General features: G+C 41.9%; 3 protein-coding genes and 1 long non-coding RNA gene across 8 annotated transcripts; 3 read left to right on the top strand and 1 right to left on the bottom strand.

Moving 5' to 3' along the window:
* Window positions 1-1975: 1975 nt before the first annotated feature.
* On the top strand, window positions 1976-13619 carry tom1 (target of myb1 membrane trafficking protein). 5 transcript variants are annotated; one of them, XM_063904879.1, is made up of 16 exons: window positions 1976-2088; window positions 3024-3108; window positions 3217-3295; window positions 3811-3960; window positions 4727-4861; window positions 5197-5319; window positions 5945-6061; window positions 7401-7531; window positions 7992-8034; window positions 8127-8253; window positions 8346-8409; window positions 9209-9266; window positions 10497-10562; window positions 11646-11708; window positions 12217-12256; window positions 13008-13619. In XM_063904879.1, exons 1-16 carry the CDS (start codon window positions 2037-2039, stop codon window positions 13097-13099), a joined length of 1425 nt encoding a protein of 474 aa, XP_063760949.1. In that variant the 5' UTR covers window positions 1976-2036; the 3' UTR covers window positions 13100-13619. The 5 variants fall into 5 exon arrangements, with proteins under 5 accessions (XP_063760949.1, XP_063760948.1, XP_063760952.1 ...); XM_063904878.1 differs by having other exon boundaries at window positions 7398-7531; XM_063904882.1 differs by lacking the exon at window positions 5197-5319.
* Window positions 13620-14344: 725 nt separating this feature from the next.
* Window positions 14345-20081, top strand: gcat (glycine C-acetyltransferase). The gene is made up of 9 exons (XM_063902915.1): window positions 14345-14614; window positions 16201-16331; window positions 16430-16531; window positions 17187-17333; window positions 17557-17711; window positions 17863-17945; window positions 18106-18277; window positions 18936-19057; window positions 19330-20081. Exons 1-9 carry the CDS (start codon window positions 14395-14397, stop codon window positions 19479-19481), a joined length of 1284 nt encoding a protein of 427 aa, XP_063758985.1. The 5' UTR covers window positions 14345-14394; the 3' UTR covers window positions 19482-20081.
* A 1053-nt stretch (window positions 20082-21134) lies between these two features.
* On the top strand, window positions 21135-26490 carry mcm5 (minichromosome maintenance complex component 5). The gene is made up of 16 exons (XM_063903480.1): window positions 21135-21456; window positions 22064-22190; window positions 22392-22520; window positions 22616-22788; window positions 22903-23058; window positions 23196-23365; window positions 23466-23637; window positions 23750-23861; window positions 23947-24090; window positions 24338-24403; window positions 24556-24732; window positions 24818-24930; window positions 25174-25302; window positions 25387-25529; window positions 25692-25819; window positions 26231-26490. The coding sequence occupies exons 1-16, from the start codon at window positions 21284-21286 to the stop codon at window positions 26330-26332; spliced, it is 2214 nt and encodes a 737-aa protein (XP_063759550.1). The 5' UTR covers window positions 21135-21283; the 3' UTR covers window positions 26333-26490.
* LOC134877822 (uncharacterized) lies at window positions 21597-26683 on the bottom strand. Its single transcript, XR_010167619.1, has 2 exons — window positions 23200-26683; window positions 21597-23049 (listed from the first exon to the last, which is right to left on the bottom strand). It is a non-coding gene; the product is annotated as an uncharacterized LOC134877822 (long non-coding RNA).
* Window positions 26684-26706: the final 23 nt, after the last annotated feature.

Below are 26706 nucleotides of genomic sequence, written 5' to 3'. Positions count from 1 at the left end.
GGAAACAAAGGCAGAGATACAAAAGGTTGAAACAGAGGGGGGGGGGGGAGCATAGGAAGATGCAAACTTTCTAAAACTTCTGATGCACCTCTGATCAAACGTGGGGCTGCAAGGGAGTGTGGGTGTCTTTAATCCAGGAGGTTGTGGGTGCAATCCCAGCCCGGGTAGTCAACAAGTGGGTGTAATCAGTATGTGTGTGTGTGTGTGTGTGTGTGTGTGTGTGTGTGTGTGTGTGTGTGTGTGTGTGTGTGTGTGTGTGTGTGTGTGTGTGTGTGTGTGTGTGTGTGTGAGTGTGTGAGTGTGTGAGTGAGTGAGTGAGTGAGTGAGTGAGTGAGTGAGTGAGTGAGTGAGTGAGTGAGTGAGTGAGTGAGTGAGTGAGTGAGTGAGTGTTAACTTCCCTAGAGCAGGTGGTGCTGCTCTGCGTGATTGAGGAGTGAATGGGTGAATGACTCGTAGTATGTGAAGCTCTGAGGGGTCGAAACTCTGTATTTCTCTTCCATATCTAAAGTTTAGTGTATGTTGCGTTGTTGGAGTAACCTGAAACTGAAATGCCCTCAGGGCCAAATCTACGCTGTGTCTATTGTGCTATGACAAATAGAGCCTTTGAAAATGACAAATCAAACAGTGCACCCATGTGGCGGAGAAACCTCACAACACAAAGGTGGAGATCCTGAAGTCTGTCCAAGCAAAGGATGTTGGAAAACAGGTTCAAGAATAAACCATGTGATGTAGGGGAAAGCTCTGGAACTACAAAAGTAGGTTTGCTTTTATTTTAGTTCAATTTCTTATCTTAAATATAATGCATGAGCCTCGGACTGCAGATGTGTATTACCAAACTATGATGAAGTACTCAGGCCTTGTACTTGAGTAAAAGTAGAAGTACTCAGGTCTTGTACTTGAGTAAAGTAGAAGTACTCAGGTCTTGTACTTGAGTCAAAGTAGAAGTACTCAGATCTTGTTCTTGAGTAAAGTAGAAGTACTCAGGTCTTGTACTTGAGTCAAAGTAGAAGTACTCAGATCTTGTTCTTGAGTAAAGTAGAAGTACTCAGATCTTGTACTTGAGTCAAAGTAGAAGTACTCAGATCTTGTTCTTGAGTAAAGTAGAAGTACTCAGATCTTGTACTTGAGTAAAAGTAGAAGTACTCAGATCTTGTACTTGAGTAAAAGTAGAAGTACTCAGATCTTGTTCTTGAGTAAAGTAGAAGTACTCAGATCTTGTACTTGAGTAAAGTAGAAGTACTCAGATCTTGTACTTGAGTAAAGTAGAAGTACTCAGATCTTGTACTTGAGTAAAAGTAGAAGTACTCAGATCTTGTACTTGAGTAAAAGTAGAAGTACTCAGATCTTGTACTTGAGTAAAGTAGAAGTACTCAGGTCTTGTACTTGAGTAAAGTAGAAGTACTCAGGTCTTGTACTTGAGTAAAGTAGAAGTACCAGAGTGTAGGAATACTCTGTCACAGTAAAAGTATTCTAAATGTTCCTCCAGTGAAAGTAGAAAGTACTCTCCTCTAAATGTACTTAAAGTAGCGACAGTGAAAGTAGTCATTGTCTGATTGGTCCATTTCAGAATAATATCTCTGATATGTTTTATAATGATTGATCATTAAAGTGTTCTCAGAGCTGGTAAAGGTGCAGCTAGTTTGAATGGCTTTGTATACTGCAGGGTAGCTGCTGGATTTACTGCAGGTGAACTACAGTCTGATTTAAGGCTGATTATATTTACCATCGTTAATCATAATCTGCCTAGCAACTAAATGTTCTTCAGTACATTTGAGTAAAAATCATTTAAACCACTAGAAATGACAATGGAGCCTTTGAACCTGAATGGATTTCATCTTACATTACACAGAAATTACCTTATAGTATAATAATGCAGAGAGTAAATCAGAACTGCCTGTAGGTGCAGCTCTCCTCGTGCAGCACCCTCGCGCTGTCTCTTTAAAGATGACGCAGCGCTCCTGCTGTTGCGCAGCGGCACCAGAGAGGCAGGTCGGTGCAGACGGACCGGGGACAGGCTGCTTCTCTTCGGCCTCAACATGGAGTTTTTACTGGGGAATCCGTTCAGCACGCCGGTGGGTCAGCGGATAGGTGAGTTATTTTAAATACCACCATAATTCATTGCATTTTGGGCTAAAAAACACCCAAATCCTGCAGGCTTTGTCACCTTTACCGGCTGCATCCCGCTAATGACCCTCAGGCTTCTTCCCCTCTTATAATTATGCATTAGCATGTTTTAAATACACCAGATAAAACGTGTTTAATGAATTTAAGGTGCATTTATTACCCTAGTAGTGTAGCAACGGGTTTCTGTTTGATTGTCGCCGCCGCTAACCAATGATTTGGAAGAAGGCGGGCCTTAGATGAGGTGAGGAGCGACTTGATTGGTTGTTATTCTGTCTGTTTAAAGTGGGCCATATCCTCCTGACCCAAATTAGATGCACGTCCAACTGTAGCTTAATCACCGCATGTGTGTGTGTGTCTGTGTGATAAGGGATTATGGAAATTGAGAGTTATTCATTTGGATGAATAGAAGATCAGATTTAGATCCTGTTATCACACATAATCGGTACATTTTTACATAAATATAGCCTAACACTATATCTACACATCAGAAAACACACTGTACTGCAGTAAGTGTAATGCTAAGGAGAAATGATTACTGTGATGTGTTTCCCTATCACACATGTATTGAATCTTCATAATAGGTCAAACTGTTTGGCTAAAATTCAAGTTTTTCTTATCAACCTTAAGCTAGTACACTGTTTTTTGCACATATTTCGTTATATATAACTAAATAAACAGCAGTCAGACACTTATTAAACTCTAAATATGAGTCATTTTTCAAATTGCTTACTTGAATTATTGATAAAAAGTGTGCTTTTTTCGTCAAATATTGTGGCACATTGGACACAAATGGGTTAATAATAATAAAGGATTTATTTTTGATTATACTGTTATTACTACACTATTAATGTAAGTGCAGTTTAATAACTGAACCTGGTATTTTACTTTATTTTTTACAGAAAGTGCGACCAACTCCAGCCTACCATCAGACGACTGGGCCCTCAACATGGACATCTGCGACGCCATCAACAGCGCAGAGGAAGGGTGTGTGTGTGTGTGTGTGTGTGTGTGTGTTATCTGTCAGCATCAGGAACACATTAGTTCTCTGGAGGTTTCATTCCTCTGACTGTTGAACATGTTTCTGATTTGCAGACCTAAAGACGCCGTCAGAGCCCTAAAGAAAAGGATTATGGGAAACAAGAACTTCAAGGAGGTCATGCTGGCGCTCACGGTGAGTGTGAAATACTTGAAGTGTTTAATATATAAAAAGTACGGAATAATTATCAGCTGGATGAACTGTAAGAACAAAGAACAATATTTATATACTGTGTGTGCAATACGTAACATAAAGTACAATTATTTGAATTAAAAATATATATAATTAAAAGTTAAAAAGCATAGAAATATTTATCAACTGAGAAAATAGAATATAAGTATGTATATTAAGCAGGAATAAAAAGACAAATCAGAATAGAATTACAATATTTACATAAACACAAGGAGTTTAGTAAAAATGTGCACATTAAATTCTATATTTAACCTTAATAAATACATCAAATGTGTGTTTTATCATATAACCAGTGGTGTGTATGTACTAATAGAGATATTAGTGATACAAAACTGATTATTAAGCTGCATAAAATGGAAAAACCAAAGTACGACTATGTCATTAAGGAACTTGAGTAAATATACCCAGTTGGTTTAAGTTGTAAAATATAATTTACTTGTACTGATTCTGAATGTCAGGTCCTGGAGACGTGTGTGAAGAACTGCGGCTACAGGTTCCACATCCTGGTGACGACGCGGGATTTCGTGGAGGGAGTGCTGGTGCGCGCGATCATCCCGAGGAACAACCCTCCTTTAGTCGTCCATGACCGGGTGCTCAGCATCATACAGGTATAAGAAATATGCCGCACAACACGTTAGGCAACACTGAGGCATCATGGGAAAAAAATCAGGGTTATTGTTTAGTGATGGGTCTTAGTGAGGTCATGTGGCTCTACTGTAATTACCTCACCCCCAGGATAATGAGCATAATATGGTTTTATTGTAGCTTTATTATTACTGTCTATATTGTGATATACCCATCTTTTTACATATGTATTTTGTGCACTTTTTTTTACTTCCTTTTTTATTTAATTTTATTTTATTTTTTAACTTTTTTTTAACTTTAACTTCATATTTTTATATAATTATGTTTATTCTGTTTTATTCGAAAGGGTTTATTGCACATTTTTACTTAATGTTCTCATGCTTGGATAAATAAAGAATCTACTTCTATCCTTTTTTTATTCCAATTTTGTTTTCTTTTAATCCACAACATTTAATTTTAACTTTTTATGTTTTGATTTATTGGATATTTTTACATTTCTTTTATTCAGTTTTTTTGTACTTTTTCCTTCTTAGGTTAAGATAAATGCTGTATTCTGAAATAAGCACACTCATGCTAGCCAGCGTGCAGACAGTTTTCTGGTTGTCTATAGTGCCAGCTTTGTAATTCGATTGATGACAGTGCACAGGTAAAACCAAATGTTACAGAACATGTTTGGCAACCCTGCAGCAGCATGTTGAAACTAAATCCGGGTTTACTTGATGTTGTAATGAGTCTTGGTGTGGTCACGTTGCTTTATTCTCTGATGATATCTGTGGTTTTCTCATTAAGGCGTGGGCGGATGCTTTCCGCAGCTCTCCAGACCTGACGGGCGTGGTGTCGGTGTACGAAGACCTGCGCAGGAAGGGGCTGGAGTTCCCCATGACTGAGCTGGACGGGTACTCATCTGACCAAGCACCCAAAAAGGTACAAGCATGTCTGGTGCTGATATGTGGGTCGCTGCTTGTCATCTTTGTTCGTTTGTCTTTGGGGTCTTTTTGTTTCTGTGCATGAGAAGGGACCATTGGGAGCACTTGTTATTCAACCTAACAACACTAAAAAAAATGTGTTGTTGTTGTTGTTGTTGTTGTTGGAGATACAAATCCTGTGCAAATGACCCAATAAGAAACTGAAGGTCAAATCTATAATCTCACACAACTGATAGTTAGTGAGAAGAGGCATGTCTGGTGCTGATATTCGGGTTGCTTCCTGTCCTCTCTGGTGATTTTTCTCCTTCGGGTCTCTTTGTTTCTGTGCTTTAGACTGCCCCTGTGAACGGTGCTGCTGTCACTACGCTCCTCTCTTCCAAACCTCCGCTCATCCCTCCTCAGACATCCGAGCTAAAGCTGGCCCTTGAGGGGAACAATGCTCTGACTCCCAGCCAGGTGACGGTCTTTCTGCATCAGAAACAGATGTTTTTGCTCTTAAACTGGACTCTGTTTTTCCTATACATCACTGGTCTTTCCTGTGTTGGGTTAAAAGCTGTTGCACGACAAGGGCTGCACAACTAATCAAAATGTGATCGCAGTTTGGAGAAGTGCAATGTTCAAATTGCTGGAAGCTTTATATTTGTTTATAGTTAAAAATGACATTATATTAAATATATTTAATTATCCAAATTTGGGAAATAGTTTTGTAACAGCAGCATGTTTACAAGTTTACACGCAAGTTAAAACATAATGAAGATATACGTATCAACAGTAGGTATTTATTAATCTATAGAGTACAGCAAATGTACAGGAAAGTGTGTTAAATACCATTTTCAATTTAGTTTTGTGGAGCTGCAGAGATATCCCAGCCTACAGACATAACGAAACACTTATATTCCTCCATGAAAATTACAATATTGATCCCTCCTCTATTGGGATCGAAGTATGACTTAAAATAATCATTATTTTCCATATAGGGCAGCCCTATTCACATTTCCTGTCAAACACTTTAAAATATCAATATTTGGCTCTGCAAGGAACTACTGTGGGTGTTCATTCAGGGATGTGATTGATTGTGCAGATCAAGCAGCTGAAGACAGAGCTGGGAGTGGTGCGAACCAACCTGACCATGATGTCAGACATGATGAGTCAGCTGGATCCTGTCACTGTAAAGCAAGCTGACATGGAGCTCCTGGAGGTAAAACACACAACAAAGAGAAAGGACTATTTATGTTGAGCTACACCACTTAACACCTAAAATAGTTAGCTAAAAATAAGGGTTGAACAGTTAAGGTAAAGCTAAAGGTAGGGTAATGTATATACAGCTGAAAGAGCTAGCTTGTTGAAATAGTTAGCTTAGTATGCTAAGGAATAAACAGTTGATATAGTTAGCTATAAGTAATACATAAATAAAATATTTAGATAAAAGTAATGAAAATACTTTTAAAATAGGTAGCTAGCGGTTATGATTTAACAGTGCTAAGCTAATGTACTGAATCAACAGAACAGTTGAAATGCTAAGCTAATGTACTGAATCAACAGAACAGTTGAAATGCTAAGCTAATGTACTGAATCAACAGTTGAAATGCTAAGCTAATGCACTGAATCAACAGTTGAAATGCTAAGCTAATGTACTGAATCAACAGTTGAAATGCTAAGCTAATGTACTGAATCAACAGTTGAAATGCTAAGCTAATGTACTGAATCAACAGAACAGTTGAAATGCTAAGCTAATGTACTGAATCAACAGTTGAAATGCTAAGCTAATGTACTGAATCAACAGAACAGTTGAAATGCTAAGCTAATGTACTGAATCAACAGAACAGTTGAAATGCTAAGCTAATGTACTGAATCAACAGAACAGTTGAAATGCTAAGCTAATGTACTGAATCAACAGTTGATATATTAGTTTGCTAAAAGTAATGGATTAACAGTTGAAATAGTTAGCTTAATGTTTGTAATTAACAATTGACAAAGTTAGCTAAACGTAGTGTAATGAATTACAGTTCAAATAGAAAGCTTAAAGTTACACAATAACTGTTAAAATGCTAAGCTAAATGCAATCAATAAACACTCAGATAGCTATAGCTACAGTAATGATCTCTCTGTTGAAGGAGTTAGCCCATGTATTGGAAGAGCTAGCTTAAAGTTATGAGCTAACTCTTTAAATAGTTAGCTTAAAGTATTGATTTAACAATTGAAATGCTAATGAATTAACATTTAAAATAGTTAGCTTAAACATTAATAATACATGTAGAAATCCATTTGTTCGGCTAACTGTTGATGTAGTTAGCTAAAAGTAACACATTACCAGTTGAGATGCTAAGCTAAATGAATGCAAACACTGCTCATGATTGATCATTAATGATTGATGGTTATTTATTAATGGGCAACAATTCATTTTCCTTGCAGTGGTGTTGAGCGCCAGTGCCCTATACCCTTAACTGATCTCGTACTTTATGCACTCTGTGAACCATCGGCCCCTCAAACCCCCCCCCCCCGCCCACACATTGTTTGTCTGGTTGTGTCTTTAGCAGTTATACTCAGTGTGTAAGGAAATGCAGGACAGGATTGTGAAGGTGGTGCCGCGGCTCAGCGAGGAGAAGCTGATCGAAGAGCTGCTGGCGGCCAACGACGAGATGAACACCGCCTTCACCCGCTACCAGAGGTTCACTACCTTTCAGTACTATGTTATTGATATAGAAAGCAAGAGGGTTTTAGCATTTCAACATGTTGTATTTTGATATGTGCAGCAGTGGATGAAGGATTTTTACTCAAGTGAAAATCCTCTGTTACAAGTGAAAGTCATTCAAAATCTTACTTAAGTGTAAGTACAAATACAATGGGATAAATAAAAGTACTTCTTAAGCGTAATGGCCCGTTTTCAAATCATATATCTTTTTGAAAATGACTTAATTATGAATATTAATGCATTAATTTGTTCATCTCAGTGATAATTGCAGTTTAATTGAATTACTTTATATACTGCTGCTGGATATTTCAACCTGTAATTCCATGTCTCTTTGATAGTTGATTCATTTTCTGTAATTAAATATGTCAGATACAAGTAATGGAATTAAAAATGTCTGCCAAAATGTTGTCGACTAATTTGTTTCTGGTGTTTGCAGGTTTGAGAGACGAATACCCAATGGGCACAACACAGCAGAGAAGGTAAAGAGCGTGGCAGTAATATTTGACTCGGTTCAAACACTCATAGTTTTATAACACGTTGGCATCACGGACTTTAACTTTTCGTCCCTCAGAGTCACACATACGTCAACCTCACAGACTTCGATTTGACGCCTGAGTCCGGCGTTGCATCCGTTACCAACGACAGCTCGTTCAGCCTCTCGAAAGGCGACAGTGTGTCCAGTCAGATGGCGAGACTCAGTAAGTTCTCCAGAATAAATACATACATGTTGAGAGTATGTATGCTTCTTCTCATTCCATGCACTGGTAACTTATTGCTGTTCTTCTTGCAGGTATGAGTGAATCAGATGAAGCATTATCACCGAGAATAAATGCCTCAACTCAACAAAGACCAAGGTATAGAAACTACAGACCATAGTTTTTATGACTTTTGCAAAGATTTAACTTTTGGAAGTAACGTAAACAGTGATTTCTACCAAGAGGAGGTCACAAGAACAGAGAAGAGAAAAGGTAGTTAGCTAGCTAGCAGACAAGAAAGAATCGCTGAGTAAAAGTAAGGAATTAACAGATGAATTAGCTACCTAAAATTATTGAATTTACCGTTAAAATAGCTGGCTAAAAGTAAAGACTTAACCTTTTTAAATCCTCACCTAAAAGCAATGAAAAACCGCTGAAATAGCGAGCTAAAAGTAATAAACAGTTGAAAAGTAATGGATTAAAGGGTTTAAATAAGTAGCTAAACATACATTTAACAAATGATCTAGAAGTAATTAATAGATATTTAAATAGCAGATAAAAAGTGTTTTCTGTATGAATTAAAATTTGACCAAACAAAACGAAACACTTTCTGTTCCTGGTGGGAAAAAGTGTTATAAAAACACCATATTTTTCAGATTCTAGCTTTGAATAACATAAAACCTTTGTGGTTTAAGGTGTTAAATGTGTTTGGAACCACTGGATTAAAGGTTTTGTAAGTAACAAAGAAAGTTACTTCTTATTGTTATCGTCGCATTGTTTACAATCTAACAGGGGCAGCTCCTTCTCCAGCAAATTCTCAGGAATGGGATTTAGAAAGTTGTGGTCTTTTCATTTGTTTAATTCCAGCTCATTCCCTCTTACTCCCAGTAGAGATGGGAGTCAGTAGTTCTCATTAGCCTACTTGGCGCTCAGCTAATGAACAAATCTCCTGTTTCAGTGATCAGAGTGAAGTGGACGGCCCGGCTCAGGACTCCAGACTACACAGCGCTGCAGCGGTAAGAAGAGACGCCTCTTAGTTTCACCTTTCACAGTTTAACAGGTTTAGTCACAAGAATTATCCTCCGACACGGGTTAGTTTTCTCCTGCATGTGAAGGGATCTTTGGGAGAAAAATCCAGGGTGGAAATTTCTTATTCAGCTTAACAAACTTGTGGGGTTTGATGTGCAGAAGAGTAAAAAGGGTGCGATGTATTCATGGTATTGTGCACACTGTTTGAGCCGATTATTTAAGAAACCAGAATACTTTATTTATCCCATGATAGTTGTTCTATTAAAAATTAATCCAATAAAAAATGTAAAATAGAATAAAAAAATATATAAAAATAAAAGAAGTTATTCTTTAAAAATGTTCAATAAAGAGATACAATAAAATATGTATATAAATATAAGAAGTTATCTCTAAAAAAGGCAATAAAGGCATCAAATAAACTAGACTCCACATTGTACTATAACATATAACAGTAAAAATGTGAATATGAAAATATATACAATAGTGTATTAGTTTCATTTAAGATGGTAATGACAGCAGTCTGATTATTGCTTGAGTTTTACATAATCAGTGAGTTTTAGTTAAAGAATTATCTGAGGCTGGTCGAACAAAAAGGGTTTTCTGGAGTCCTTAACTTGTTCATGATTAAGGAAATTAAATAAGAAGGTTGCTAAAAATATGTCAATCTGATTCCCAAGGTAACAGAATAAACTACGCTGGTATTCACATGTGTAGTATTCCACGGTTGCCAATGTCATGGTACTCTGACCCAGGACTTGCTGTAGCGTCGAAGGGAAGTTTCACTTTAGTAACGTAAAACATGAAGGCTCAAAATGCAGAGGTTTGGACCGATGAAGAGAATGCTTTGAAGAGGTGAAAAGGTACATTAGAACGGGGGAACGAATGTGAAGAATGTCAGTTATATATATGATATGGCACCCTAACAACAGCGGCAAGAAAGCTGTTGTTGTTGGTGCTTTAAATCCGGTGCAAACAAATAAATAAACAAACTGCGGATTGAATCTATGATCACTTTTAGGATCTACTTAAAAATTACAACATAAGGAAGAAAACTTGTGAAAAATTTGACTAATTTTTGCACAACTCAAGTAAATCTAAGTCGGACGCCTGATCTGAGCAACACTGGCCTATGAAAGGCTCCTGGGTTGGGTTAATGTGCGTGTTGCTCTGTCAGTAACTTCTCTCCTCCTGAATGAACTCTATGTCTGATCATGAAGGAGGACAGCCCGGCCTCCACCAGCAGCTCCTCTCCAAAGTTAGATTGGATGATTAAAAGGGGAATGGTGCGTCTGTTACAAACCTGTGTCATTGCATTGATTCACCTCTCCACCCCTTCCTCTGTGTCTTGGTTTGGTCGTGAGGTTTTGATTTACTTTTGCTGTGTTCTGGATTGCTTTTTGTTTGGGTCATTTTGGGGGTTGGGTGTATCAGGTATAGAGTGGTGCAGGAATGAGTCCTAAAACCCAGAATGAGTTAGCATCTTAGCACTTACTGGCTCCCTCGTCTCGAAGTCAATGTTTTTTATTAACGTTTTGTTCTACGACATAAAATACGTCAGTAAATACCCCACAGGTGGATTTAAAAAGGAGACAACTAAACATAATCACGCCCAACATTGGCCGCCTTTAGTTTAGCGGTGGTGAGGTGAAGTCATGTGACCGTGCTGTAGTTCCTTTATAGCCCAACATTAGACGCCTTTAGCTTAGCGGTGGTGATGTGAAGTCATGTGACCGTGCTGTAGTTCCTTTATAGCCCAACATTAGCCTCCTTTAGCTTAGCGGTGGTGACGTGAAGTCATGTGACCGTGCTGTAGTTCCTTTATAGCCCAACATTAGACGCCTTTAGCTTAGCGGTGGTGACGTGAAGTCATGTGACCGTGCTGTAGTTCCTTTATAGCCCAACATTAGCCTCCTTTAGCTTAGCAGTGGTGACGTGAAGTCATGTGACCGTGCTGTAGTTCCTTTACAGCCTGACGTTCACTTTTAACATGGTGTTAATATGTGGAGATTATCCCGCTGAACAAAACAAGAAAGGAAAGAAAGAGAAATCTCATTGGCTTTTTGTTGAGGGATCCAGGGAGATGCTGCCTTCAGGGTCGGCTCACAAAAATAGGTCATCCCTGCACCGCTCTATTGAGATACAACACAATGGTTTGCATGTTTCCGGATGCCCAACACACAGCATGACAGTGTTTGGGTTAGCCTGATATGCTACATCATACCTGTTATGCTTTGCTTCCCAACACGTGGTTATTCCTTTGTTTTTAAGTTTATTTTGTGGTGGTTTGGTAGCATCTGTCATCAAGGACAAGCAGCTGTTGTCATGTTTCTGCTCTGACCGTCCTAACGCTCTGCTCTCTTTCTCAGATTCCCATCAACCAGAACACCGTGATGGATGATATTGAGAAATGGCTAGATCTGGAGGATGAGGTAAATCTACAAAATCTATACCTCTGTTAGTTCGTTTTACTGCACACTCACACTTCACATAAAGAGCATCCCTGTTCAATTCAACACCTACCTTTCTTTCACGTAGATGTTATAATATAGTTTCTAAGACGGACAGTCGTGTAACCATAGGAACACATGGATGCACATGGGGTTGCATCAGTATGTGGTTTACTCTGAAACATAAATAAGCTCCTATTTTATTAGTTATTTATCTATAGATGTCCCCTTATGGATTCTGGGGGGAAAAACGGTCCAACAATGTTGGTTTTTAATCACATATAGAGGCGTCGTGATGATTTGAGTATCACCTCATTTTATTCCATAACCCCCACCTCCCCTCTCCAGATATTTCAACCCTTGATTTAAATGGACTGACATGTCTCTGTACTGCCTCACATGTTCTGATTATCTTAACCATGTTACTGATACTGCACAAGCTGTGTGTGTATATTAAAAGCAGCGTGTGTTTTCTCTGTTTGTGCCACAGTACGATGACTTTGAGGATTCAGACGGAGTGACCAGTGAAGGTGAGGCTCACTTTACTTTCAATTTTTAATGTGACGATAGACACATTTATTCGCCTTTAGGAAAACTCAATAGAGGCTTTAAATATAAAAAAAGAATAAACATTTATAATAGCTCGAGTCCGAAGAGTGCAGGAGAGGATTAGGGCCAGGATTAGGGATTAGAATGTTTTGACCTGTGTCTCAGGCTCTGGTTTTGATTACATTTCTTTACTTAAATATGTAACCTCTTATTTCTACCCATCCTTCTCATGCTGCTTTATATTTGTACATTTGACACATACTGTAGGTGGCACCAGAGGCTTAACTCGACATGTGGTGCCACCTATGGGTGCCTCATAATACCTTCAACTTTGCTACCATCTGATTTATAAAGACTGCTGCCACGCTGCACATTTCGATGTTAGAGAACAATTACTCTGTCATTAACTTGGTAGGTGAGGATTGCTTTGACCCTAGGGTTTTCAGTAATAACTACATTAAATAAGTCATTGCAAAGCGTATACTTCTGCAATTGCCACTTAAATAAATCTTCTCTAAAGGTGTGCTGGCTTATTTATTTAATATGTGAGTCTGATTTAAAAAGACACCATGGAACAGAAAGCCTTTTGACCCAGCAGAGTTCTTTGTTTACTCATTTCATTTTGCCTTTTTTTCTGCAACGCTCCTTTGCATTAAAACTGCAGGAAGAATAAAGCTTTTCTGATCTAATCCTCCTCCTCCTCCTCCTCCTCCTCCTCCTCCTCTTCTGCAGAGTTCGACAAGTTTCTGGCGGGACGAGCAAAAGCCGCCGAGCGTCTCCCGTCTGTGCGAGCGTCCTCTCAGGATAACATCTCCGAGTCTTAACTACACTTAACACTAATAGCACTCGTGAAGCTCCAGCTGCTGGGAAATGAGGATTTCTTTTAGACAAATGGGCATCACAACCCATATCTGAAGGACGCATAGCTGTGTATAATACTGCTCTGTACTGCGGAGCAAACGTGTTTTTTTAACCGATAAGAATAATGTTATTTGATGAAGGGAGGAGGTTCTCGGTGACGCCGTTGTGAGGGTTTGTCCATGTGTGGGATGCAAACATTTGCACATTTTATATGGTTACTTTCCTGCTGTTAAAAAGCAAAAGAGATAATATTGTTATGAGACTTTTGCAACATAGATGTAATATATTGCTGTTAAATATATATATGTATATTGTCATGGTGATGAGTAGCAGACACTGTCAGCTCGTACGTGAGAGAGGCTGGAAGGAGGAAGATGGTGTTTTTTTACATCCAGCATTCCCCTGTGAATATGTCTTACTTGAAGTTCAACAGGAAGTCGTGGCACACTGCTGTCATATATTAAACTGAAATATTAACTGGAAGTCGGCCTGTTGTTATTCTTACGTCAATGAATGTGCATTAAGTGTATAATCCTGTCTGTGGCTTTGCAGGAACGGGAAAACCGCAAGACTTTTTAAAATCCTATCTGTTGTTAATTGAGTTTATTTCAATACATGCAATTAATACAATTAGTACTAATGTTGTTTATAGGAGGAAGATGAACCTTTATTATATTATTAACTGTATTTCTCTCTTACTGTGTTTCTGAATGCACCACCAGACAACAGAGCAATTACAGTACTTGTGTGTGTATGGAATGTATTAGAATGAAAGAAATATAGGGTTACGTGTGTGTGTGTGTGTGTGTGTGTGTGTGTGTGTGTGTGTGTGTGTGTGTGTGTGTGTGTGTGTGTGTGTGTGTGTGTGTGTGTGTGTGTGTGTGTGTGTGTGTGTGTGTGTGTGTGTGTTGTAGTGTTTGTATGATACCGACAAAACAAATGTGTATTTAGTTGTAATTCTGTACCTTTTATACATAGTAAAGCTGTTTAAATTAAAGAGAAAACTAAACAACAACACTGAATCAGTGAGGCAACACGTCTCTGCTATGGTGGATCAGAGCCTGGCTGTATAACGCCAGTAAACACTCTCTAAAATCTGATTGGTCAAAACAAGCCGCCTCGCAAGTGTCCTGTCCTCTGATTGGTCTGCCGCACATACGCCTCCCTTGGTTACGTGACGTAGCCCCGCCCCTCCTGCTATCTTTACGTTCTGCCTTGCTGCACGTTTGTCTGACAGCTCGATCCCAGCTTCACCGTTATGTCTCTCGGTAAAGTTGCCCGGAGTTTGGTGCTTCCTGCCCGGGTCGCCCTGCGGCCCTGGGCCCCGGCTCTCCACCGGAGCTACGCCGCTGTCGCCGAAGCCAGAGCCGTGCTGGAGACCGAGCTGGAGGGGATCCGAGCCGCAGGGACGTGGAAGGCGGAGAGGATCATCACGTCGAAGCAGGGACCGCAGATCAACGTGGAGGGCAGCCGCAGCAGTGAGTGGGTTACGGTGGTTCTTTGTAAAATGCTTAGTACAAAAAGACGTTGTTGCGACGGAACCTGGTTGTCTTTGAACGCACCATTTGGTACTATAGCTACATAAGAAAGGTGACAGTTAACATGTAAGTGAAGCTGTATATGTGACACATGCTTGATTGTTTGAGCATTTCCTGTAGGTCACTAAAAAAACAAACAGAGCCTCACTGGTTTACTAGTTAGGTCAAAACAGACCCTAACTAGTTAACTACTCAGCATGTTTGCCTTGACTACTTGGCACCATAGACTGTATATTTAAAGGTTAGCACTGAAGAGGAATGAGTTCAATATGAGGTCAACTAGTGCAACTAATGGTAACATACTATTAATCAAAGTGATTCTCATTAGTCAATTAGCTGGAATCATCAAAGTGATTCTCATTAGTCAATTAGCTGGAGTCTATTTTCACCTTACTAGTTAACTGGTCAGCATTGTTGCCTTGACTAGTTAACAGGTAAGCAGCATAAAGACATGTCTCTTTCCTCAGTCTTTCTTATTACTGTGCATGAGGCAAAGGAAGCAGGTGGAATAAAGAGAAAATCCTGAGTCCTGATTGGTTGGTATTTTGTATTTTGTACTCGAGAGGCAATAGAAATCCTCAATTCACCTCCTGCTGAAACTCGATCAACATTTTTGTCTTAACTTGTTGAAGAAGGTGACTAAAACTAAGTCAACTAGTAACTAGTAGTGAGTTAACTGGTGAAGCTGGTTATATTTACAGTTTGACCTGGTGGTACCCTAAATGTTCACTGGATACATTAAATGCTTCATGCTTCATTTACTAGTGAGATCCAAATACACCCACACAAGGTGACTGTTTGTTTTTTTAACTAGTATGGGTCAAAAATGTCCCTTTGTTGCACTAGTTAGGCTCATTTTGCAATAACTTGTCTGACAAAAAGGCGACTAGTTTCTGAGAACGGCTGACTAGTAGAAAAAGAATGACAACCCAGAGCTGAGAAAGAGCTGTTAGATTTCAAGGATACAGAATACAACTCGGACAGCTTCCCGTAGTTGTTCAGTGTTCCTGTTCCTCCCACTGTTATCTCGGAGTTAACCCATGTTGACTCAAACTAGTTACAGTAAGTGAAGTATTGTAAGGTTACTGGAGGACACACAAACCAGAATTGTCTTTAAAAAGCTTAAAACTTCAACATTTATCCGTTTAAAGTTGACTTTTATCGCAAAAGGAAACATAATTTGAATAGAAAAGCTACCTCTGCTGCAGCTAGTCTATTTTCTATATGTTGTTCTGCCTTTATTCACACTTCAGTTTGTACCTTTGCCAAAATTTGACTCTGCTGATGTATGAACGGCCCTTTGACTCGAGGTCATGGCCCCTCATGTGTGAAACTGACTCAGTACTATTCCTCTGGAGGGAGGCATTGTTTTCTGTCTCCCTTTGTTCAGACGTGTTAGCTTTATTAGCTCCCAAGAAAAACACAATTTCTATCGCAGGGTTTAAGCTGCTTATAGTGGTAATTCTTGAACATATTTTAATAGTAAAGTCCTCTTCTCCCTTAATGTTCACCTCTTTCCCTTCCAGCCATACTGAATTTCTGTGCCAACAACTACCTCGGGCTGTCCAGTCACCCCGAGGTGATCCAGGCGGGGGTTGATGCTCTGAAGACTCACGGAGCTGGACTGAGTTCAGTCAGGTTCATCTGTGGCACACAGGTACGATAGCTGCTAATGCTACATGGATGAGAACGTAAAGAAGCTGTGTTGCAGCTAAGTCTCATGAAAGGTATTAACTTTGCTCCTTTTTTTTATAGGATCTACACAAGGATCTGGAGCAGAAGCTAGCAGAGTTCCACGAGAGGGAGGACTGCATCCTGTATGCTAGTTGTTTTGATGCTAACGCTGGACTCTTTGAGGTATTTACACGTCAGGGAGGAGAAAGTGCTCTCTTATAGAGTGGTGCAGTGATGACGTATCTGATTAGCATGTTAGCATCTCCACAAAAACCCAACGGGATTCTTCCATGTGATTTTGCATGATAGCAGATAATAATCTGTGTCAAACAAACCTTTATGATACTTGCACGTTTAGTTCAGCAGAATACCACTTTATGATCCCTGAAGTAAAAAGTTAACGTTGGGCTATAAAGGAACTACAGCACGGTCACATGACTTCACGTCACCACCGCTAAGCTAAAGGAGTCTAATGTTGGGCTATAAAGGAACTACAGCACGGTCACATGACTTCACGTCACCACCGCTAAGCTAAAGGAGGCTAATGTTGGGCTATAAAGGAACTACAGCACGGTCACATGACTTCACGTCTCCACCGCTAAGCTAAAGGCGGCTAATGTTGGGCTATAAAGGAACTACAGCACGGGCACATGACTTCACGTCACCACCGCTAAGCTAAAGGCGGCTAATGTTGGGCGTGATGACGTTTAGTCGTATCATTGACACACTTGCTAGCGACAGCTGTTTATAAATCCACTAGTGGGGTATTTACTGGTGTACTTTATGTCGTAGGACATCTCTTTAGCTTGTGTTAACCTCCCATCACTCTGACACTCAGGTCCTGTTGGGTCCAGATGACGCGGTTCTGTCCGATGAGTTGAATCACGCCTCCATCATCGACGGGATCCGACTGTGCCGAGCGAAGAGGCTGCGCTACAAACACATGGACCTCAGCGACCTGGAGACAAAGCTCAAAGAGGCTCAGGTGAGAGCTTCCTCTACGGACACCATTACTGTGCAGAAACCCGTAATGATTCCACAGGGCAAGGATCCTGATTCATGTTGGACACACAGTATTTGATGGAGGTCACACAGGTCATTCTCTATATCCATTTAAAGTCACGCTGCATTAAAGCCACATTACTGAGGGTCAGATAAGGGTCAAAGTATTGATCTCCAGGACGCTGTTTCCTCCTCTTCCTCTTCAGTCGTCTCGTCTTCGTCTGGTTGTGACGGACGGCGTCTTCTCGATGGACGGAGACGTGGCTCCTCTGTCAGGAATCTGTGACCTGGCTGAGCAGTACGGAGCGTTGGTGTTCATCGACGAGTGCCACGCTACCGGGTTCCTGGGGGCCCGAGGCAGGTGGGTCACCTTCAGAGTGATGCAAACGTGCAAGAGATGCATTTCTTCTTCATGCTTTAAACTTTTAAAATTATGATTTATTTATTTGTCCACCGCTGAGTATCCTGTCTCTCTGAGTGGATAGACTAATGATTTCCCCCCCGGGGTGCAGAGGAACAGACGAGCTGCTGGGAGTGATGGACAGAGTTCACATCGTAAACTCCACCCTGGGGAAAGCTCTGGGAGGAGCAGCCGGTACGTTCCTCCACCTGACCCATCCCTCTGATAACATACTGTACAAAATGTGGGGAACAGATCAGAAAAAAAATCCTTAAAATGTCAAACAATTCTTTATCTATCTATTTCCCCCTGGGTTAAATAAAGTTCTCAGACTCTGATACTGTTCCTCTCTCAGGGGGCTACACGGTGGGTCCTAAGCCCCTCATCGACCTGCTGAGGCAGCGCTCTCGGCCGTACCTGTTCTCCAACTCGCTGCCCCCCCCGGTGGTCGGCTGCGCCAAACGGGCCGTGGAGCTGCTGCTGGCATCCAATGAGATCTCACAGAGCATGACGGCCAAAACCATGAGGTGCGCTGGATTCAGGGGGGGGTGGGGTTATGTGTGTTGGTGCATTTTGGGGAATGAGGCTACATATACATTATTATTCAGTACCATGCCCTCTGCAGTGTAATCTGAATATGTTGGGAAATCTAACATCTATTAAGGTACATCTTATTTGCAGAAACACACAGAAGGAGGAACTGTCTTTTTCCTGTTGTTGGAATTAGGAATAAAGAGCTGATATTTATACTGTAGTAAGTACTTATATATTCTATATTTAACCTTGTTCAGTAACACCCACACGCTGCCTTCAGGCCATATTATCTAACTATGAGCCACATAGACAAAGCATGCATACTTTATTTTATACTTTCAGATTTATAATAGAGTTACGCCTCATCTTGAAGGATGTTTTGATCCATCTTGGACACAGTCTTGAAAAACTAGGGCTGAACTGAAAGTCTAACCTTTAAAGCTTCTGTTTCCTCCAACACAAATCCCAGTCCTGTTGACTGATGTGGTCTTTTTTATTAAATCAAATATGTGTGTTTCATAGTGTTACTCCTTGGTTTTATGTCAGTTTCTATACAAACATAATCCCATTCTTCTTCTGAACCCACACAGTTCGTACAAAGAAAGGAATATGATAGAAAGATGAAGAGCGTGTCTCTGAAATCTGTTTCAGGTTCAGGAACAAGATGACGGAGGCCGGCTTCACCATCTCCGGCTCGGCTCACCCCATCTGTCCCGTGATGCTGGGAGACGCTCGGCTGGCCTCTCTGATGTCTGAAGACATGCTGAAGCTAGGTGAGAAAACAAGGCAACGACTAAAGCAATCCTAAACGAAGGATTGTGACATTTAACTCAAAGGATGTTTTTTTATTTAGCATTTTAATAAATTCTTAAAATACTGTAAATAAAGCTTAGAAGTAAGGAAGTATAAAGTGGAAATATTTCAAATAAAGTCAGAAATTGACAACAGAGAGGAAATTTTGTTGAAAAATCTGATTGAAAGAATAAAGATAAAAGGTAAAAGGTAAATATTCCCAGCTTTGTAAACACTTCTTCTTCCTCCGCAGGGATTTACGTGATCGGATTCTCCTTCCCAGTCGTGCCAAAGGGCAAAGCCAGAATCCGCGTTCAGATCTCCGCGGCGCACACAGACGAAGACATCGACCAGTGTGTGGACGCCTTCATCCAGACGGGCAGGAAGCACGGAGTCATCTCCTGAGCATCACGGAAAAGCAGGAATAAGAAAGAACCGGCTTTATGAACGAGTTACTGAACAGAAACGAAGCGCTTGCTCTCAGATTGAGCTGCCTGACATATGAATGATGGTGATGGGAGTACTGGCTACCCCTGTAGGTCAGAGGAGGTTATTGTTATTCATGTGTTTGCTTAGCTGGATAAAGCACATGTTGCTGTAGGTGTTTGTATTTAGAATAAAGGGCTGTATGTTATATTTCCTACAAAAAAAGGAGGAATATTACTACTGAATCCTTGAATGTTTTGACAAAAGATGGATTTATAAAGTAATAAAGTCCCAATTGGGAATGCAAGTACTCTAATAACCTTGCCTTAACTCATCTTTCAAAACCAGCTTAAGACGGTGGCTTTTTCTTTGTGCTTTGTAGTTAGAGAAAGATTTTAGGGAGTGAAGAATGAAGTGTGTGTTGTTGTTTAATTCTCAGCTCTTGTGAAATGTGACGTTACCCAAAGGTCTTTTTCAGCTTGGACACATGAGAGCCGCTTTGCCTTTTTGTCTCAGGAGATGCAACTGCAGATTTCCACATTCTGGATAAAGTAAATGATATTAAAGTCTGCCTTTGCTCAAAAATGTGTCTCGTGTTTTATGACTGTGGTTAAGCTTCACTGTGCAGATTGATGCATGTGCAGAGTTTGATCGTAGAAGACTATATTCACATTAATCGGTTTCTCTGCCCACATTAAATCTCCGGTTGTGATGTGTATCCCTGTGATTTGAGACAGAGTAAGAAAGCCAAAAATACTTGTATATGAAACCAGTGTGATGTGGAAACTTGGATGTCTCCATGTGTGCAGAAACAAAAAGTTGGCTTTTCAGCGACATCTTAAAAACTTCCTTATTATGAAAAATATTCAGATTTCAGATATTGAACGGGAGATGAAATGCAATCTTAGACTTGTCTTTTTACTTGAAAACAAAGCTGGTTCTTATTTGTATTGTCTTTTTATGTCTTAAAATGTATCTGTAGGGCCAACTTCTGATATACATTGATGTTAAATGATTAATCTGACTGATCATATGTATCTATAAGCCCACCATCTTTATTTTACCACAAAAGAAGTCACTCAAAGTAACCTAGTTAGATTTTACTGAATCTATTCCCATTTTAAAATCAGATTACTCAGAAATCCTGTCAAGAAAAGGAGCTACTTTATAAACCAGGGGTATAAATGGTGGTAAAGATATTCATTGTTGTTCAAATGTGCAGTTGTATGTTGCTTTCATGCTTCTTCACCATCTGTCATTTCACACAAGAACAAACCAAGCCTCTAAAACATAAGTAGTGGAACATTTTACTGACACTAATCCCAAGTTTGAGTACAGTTTTCTCTACCTACTTTATGAAACGGTGTTATTGAGAGTGATAACGTGTGTTTTTGTTCAAATGTCCAGTTCAATATTGTGTCATGCTTCTTTGTGTTTGTGCCACACGGGTCTTCCTCCTCCCCCTCCTCCTTCTGTTGTCTTTTTCGCGCCACCACTCCGCACAAGCCCCGCCTCTACATCATACACACACCCCCACGGCTGCTTCAACCAATATAAACACACTTAGCCCACGCTCAGCCAATCAGAGTCCAGCTAAGGGGCGGGGCTACACTGAAGTCGCGGGAAACTCAGACAGGAAGGAGTTGAGTTTTTCCCGCGGAGCAGACACTGAGCACCATTTCTCCCCCTGCAGTTTACATCTGTTCTGGGTTTTCTTTAATTTTAGAAAAACTAGCTTATTTTTTAAGCTCCTTTCTTGTTGTTTACCGAGCTGCTTCAGTATGTCTGGCTTTGATGACCCCGGGGTTTACTACAGCGACAATTTCGGAGGGGGAGACGGGCCTGGAGGGGACGAAGGAGGGCAGAAGAAGAGCCAGCTGAAGAAAAGGTTCCGAGAGTTCCTCCGCCAGTTCCGAGTGGGAACCGACAGAACCGGGTTCACATATAAATACAGGTCAGTTCATCATAATGATATAAGTTATAAGAGGAGAAGGGTCTGTGGAGAGATGGCTACCCTCACAGACCCTAAAAGTGCAGAAACAGTGCAATAGTCACAAATAACACTTGAAAAATGCTGTGCACTTCTAGCAATAATCAGACTAATATCTTTATTAATATGATGCAGTTATGCTATCAGAGGCAGACCATTTTTGATCCTTTACCCAAGTAAAAGTACAAATACTGTAGTATAAACATATTGAAATACAAGTAGAAGTCGTGGATTATGATCAAAGTGTACACAGTATGCAAATAGCTCTACAATTCGGTGGTGTCACTAAAAGACTCGTATAACAGAATTTACATGTTGTAATTTGTTAATCAAAAGAGAGTTTAAGGTACTTGGTTGTATATTTATGCATCTTATCATATATCTGAATGTGTCTTTGAGTTGATGAAAGGCACATGATGCAGTACTTTGCTACTTGACTACCTAGTACTCTACAAAGTATTTAAAATAAGCTCCCTTCAGGGTTTTGAGACTGCTGTTCTCTTGTTTTGGGGATATGTGAGCATTAGATCTTCACCACTAATGATTCTTATTTGTCTGTGTTTTTGTTCAGAGATGAGCTGAAGAGGCACTACACCCTCGGAGAGTTCTGGCTGGATGTGGAGATGGAGGATCTGGCCAGCTTCGACGAGGACCTGTCCGACTGTCTGTACAAAGTCCCCTCTGAGAACCTGCCGATGGTGAGTCTGACACTGAAGTAATATTTACTTAAAGATTCCCTCACTCCACAAAAACATTCAGTGTCTGGTTCTGGTTGATTGCCAACATCCCAACACTTGATCTGCTGGATATCATAGATTTGACTTTGATATTAATAATAAAAAAATGCAGTGTCATGAACATATAGAGTTTGTGACCTCTAACGTCTTGGTGTGTTTCAGCTGGAGGAAGCGGCGAAGGAGGTGGCTGACGAGGTGACCCGCCCCCGGCCGGTGGGGGAGGAGACGGTGCAGGACATCCAGGTGACGCTGCGGAGCGACGCTCACCACGCCTCCATCCGCGGCCTCAAGGTACCCGAATGCCTCTCAGAGCGTCTTACTCATCCTCGGAGTCCTCCTCGACCATGTGCTCACCTCCTCTCCTCACTTCCTGTCTCCCCCTGCAGTCGGAGCAGGTGTCCCGCCTGGTGAAGGTGAGCGGCATCATCATCTCGGCAACGCCGGTGAGAGCGAAGGCCACCAAAGTGTGTCTGCAGTGTCGCGGCTGTCGCTCCGTCATCAGCAACATCCCGCTGCCGCCGGGCCTGCAGGGATACGCTCTGCCGCGCAAGTGCAACACGTGAGTGGTGCGGGAATGCGTCCTGGAAGAGCAGCTGTTGTGTTTTAGGCCTTTCAGAGATGCAGGTGTTTGTGCCGCATGTTGAATCTTCCCCTCCGTGTTTCCTCTCCGCAGTGAGGCCGCCGGCAGGGTGAAGTGTCCCATCGATCCGTACTTCATCATCCCCGACCGCTGCGTCTGCGTCGACTTCCAGACGCTCCGCTTGCAGGAAGCTCCGGACGCTGTTCCTCACGGAGAGATGCCGCGCCACATGCAGCTCTACTGCGACCGGTGAGGACACACACACACACACACACACACACTCAAGAAACTGAGGCAACTTTATTTCCCCCGGGGTAAATAAAGCATCCTGATAATACGAAATATGGAAACGAATTCAAACCTCTCTCCTTCTCCTCCTCCTGCAGGTACCTGTGTGACCGCGTCGTCCCCGGCAACAGGGTGACCATCGTCGGTATTTACTCGATCAAGAAGATGGCGGCGGTGAAGGCTCGAGGAAACGAGAAGAGCGCTGGAGTCGGGATCAGAGCGTCGTACCTGAGGGTGGTCGGCATCCAGGTGGACACGGAGGGGGCCGGTGAGGAGACGCTGGAATAAAGACGCCATGTGTTACTGAAGTTAAAGTCCTCTGTCAGGAGGTCGGAGGTCAGATCGTGACGGGTGTGTTTTCCTCTCAGGTCGTGGAGCCAACTGTTCGGTCACCCCTCAGGAGGAGGAGGAGCTCCGAGGACTCGCTGCGTCTCCCAACGTTTACGGCGCCCTGGCTCGCTCCGTCGCTCCCTCCATCTACGGCAGCGAGGACCTGAAGAAGGCCATCACCTGTCTGCTGTTTGGGGGCTCCAGGAAGAGGTGAGGGGTCTCAGGGTTTTCTGTCATACCCTCTACAATGGAATACAAATGATATTAATACATGAATAACTGCCTGTTAAGTAATGCTTTCCCCCCCCTCTTCCCACCTCAGGCTGCCTGATGGTCTGACCCGTCGTGGTGACATCAACCTGCTGATGCTGGGAGACCCCGGCACAGCCAAGTCTCAGCTGCTCAAGTTCGTGGAGAGATGCTCCCCCATCGGGGTAACTACCCCCCCTCCCGTTGACCCCTCTGTAGACCCTTGTGTTCGTTGTGAGTCCACTCTGATGCTGAATCGTTTCTCTCCAGGTGTACACCTCAGGGAAAGGCAGCAGCGCCGCCGGTCTCACCGCCTCTGTTCTGAGGGACCCACACACCCGGGGCTTCATCATGGAGGGGGGGGCCATGGTGCTGGCTGACGGAGGAGTGGTGTGCATCGACGAGTTCGACAAGGTAAGGAAATAAGTTGGTGTTATACAGTGGAGCAGGGATGACTTATTACTAGAGGTGGACCCTGAAGGCAGCATCTCCCTGGTTCCCTACAGAAGAGGCCAATGGGATTTTTCCATTGGACGCACGGTCACATGACTTCATGTCTCCACCGCCTGGTTTTCGGAGTCATTCCTGCACCTCTTTATAGACGGAGGATGTTTGATTGGTTTGTGTTTCAGGATTAAAGTGAGTTTTTGTTGTTGTTCAGATGAGAGAGGATGACAGAGTGGCCATTCATGAAGCCATGGAGCAGCAGACCATCTCCATCGCCAAGGTAATTAATTACAGCTGTGTTTTAATTCTTCTCGTGGGACTGTTTAGGGTTTTTGATGATTGATAGATTTCTGTGGTATGGTCTCTAGGTTTGTGTGCATGTAAATGGTCTGCAAAGGCTAATATCACTGTGTTCCCCCCCCCTCCCCACAGGCCGGCATCACCACCACCCTGAACTCCCGCTGCTCCGTCCTGGCCGCCGCTAACTCGGTGTTCGGACGCTGGGACGACACGAAGGGCGAAGACAACATCGACTTCATGCCCACCATCCTGTCCCGCTTCGACATGATCTTCATCATCAAAGACCACCACGACCAACAGAAGGACATGGTGAGGGGGGGGGGGAACGGGGCGCTCGCTGTCCTCACAGGAAGCTTTACTTCAGTGATGTGTATTAACTCCGGTCTGTCTTTAGACCCTGGCGCGTCACGTGATGAACGTCCACCTCAGCGCTCAGACTCAGACGGAGGGAGTGGAGGGGGAGATTCCTCTGGCCACGTTCAAGAAGTACATCGCCTACGCCAGAACGTGAGTCTCTCGCAGCTGCAAGTCAGACTTATTTTTGGCAGCAAAATGAAAAGGCTGAAGTCTTTATTTTGAATTAAGAAAATATAAGAATGATGTTTTAAACATTTAGTGGGTGGATTGCATTTATGGATGTCAGCCTCTGTTTCTGTTCATGTGGTTTTCTATATTTGATTTATTTTGAAGCCGTTACATCTCTTTGTAATTCTGTGCCACGGTGCTAATACTTTCTGTCGTCCCTCTCAGTAAATGCGGACCCCGCCTCTCGGCCGCCGCTGCCGAGAAGCTGAAGAACCGCTACGTGGTGATGAGGAGCGGCGCCCGCGAGCACGAGAGGGAGACGGACAAACGGCCCTCCATCCCCATCACCGTCAGGTACGTTCAGCAGGAATAACATCCACCTTTCCTCCACCTGCTGCCCCCCCAGCGTTAAACTGACCCCCTGTCTGTCCTCTGCAGGCAGCTGGAGGCCGTGGTGCGCATCGCCGAGTCTCTGGCGAAGATGAAGCTGCAGGCGGTGGCCGGAGAGGAAGAAGTGGACGAAGCTCTGAGGCTCTTCCAGGTGTCCACGCTGGACGCCGCCATGTCCGGCAGCCTCTCAGGTGTGTGTGTGTGTGTGTGTGTGTGTGGTTATTATAAAATCAGAGTATTGAGATGTATAGGATTGTTGTCAACAAGATGCTAAATATACACAGATACAGTGCAGATAGTCTGGTGGATAAAATGTGATCCGTCTGTAACGTGTCTTCACTTCCTGCCTGCAGGAGTGGAGGGCTTCACGTCGACGGAGGACCAGGAGATGATCTCCCGGGTGGAGAAGCAGCTGAAGAGACGCTTCGCTATCGGCTCTCAGGTCTCGGAGCACAGCATCGTGCAGGACTTCACCAAACAGGTCAGAGAGGGTTTTATAAAGAGGATGCTGCCCATAGTAATACAAGTATTTCATTTAGAAATGGTTTAATGTGTTTAACTTTCTTTATTCTTTATATTTTTAATGATTGTATAAATATATTTGTCCTTATTTTAATTTAATCTTTTTATTGAATATTTTCAGTTTATTGCAATTTTTACTTTTTCAGATGTTTTATTTAAATAACTTTATTCAAATTTCAAAATATTTAGCAACATTGTCCCCTGGGATGAATAACATTTTGAGTTAACCTCTGAATAGGACAGAAAATAATCTACATTTAAAAAGGAAAAGGCCTTTTTCTTGTTCACTGAAAGGGTCGGCAGTTTTTAAATTTGGATATTTCACTCACTCATCTCTCTTTCCTCACTCTCCCGTTTTTTCCCGCCGCAGAAATACCCGGAGCACGCCATCTACAAAGTGTTGCACCTGATGCTGCGGCGCGGCGAGCTGCAGCACCGCATGCAGAGGAAGGTCCTCTACAGAGTCAAGTAGAGCAGCTCAAACGGCACAGTGATGTCATCATGTAAATAGTTAAAACTCCGTGTTTAAAAGCAGATCTTTAGAAAGCCCAGTCTCCGTTAGTGACAGCAACACGGACAGGATGTAAAATACAAACCAAAAGATGTAAAAAATTAAAGTATTTGAAAACATCTTTATTGTGTTTTTATTCAAACCAAAGCTGGGAGAAGTACTCAGGTCATGTACTCAGTAAAAGTAGAAGTACTCAGATCTTGTACTTGAGTAAAGTAGAAGTACTCAGATCTCGTACTTGAGTAAAGTAGAAGTACTCAGATATTGTACTCAGTAAAAGTAGAAGTACTCAGATCTTGTACTTGAGTAAAAGTAGAAGTACTCAGATCTTGTAC

Source organism: Eleginops maclovinus, chromosome 16, assembly GCF_036324505.1.
Source record: "Eleginops maclovinus isolate JMC-PN-2008 ecotype Puerto Natales chromosome 16, JC_Emac_rtc_rv5, whole genome shotgun sequence".
Lineage (NCBI taxonomy): Eukaryota > Metazoa > Chordata > Actinopteri > Perciformes > Eleginopidae > Eleginops > Eleginops maclovinus.
Note: the sequence above shows the minus strand (reverse complement) of the source record. Positions and strands in the feature narration are given on the sequence as shown.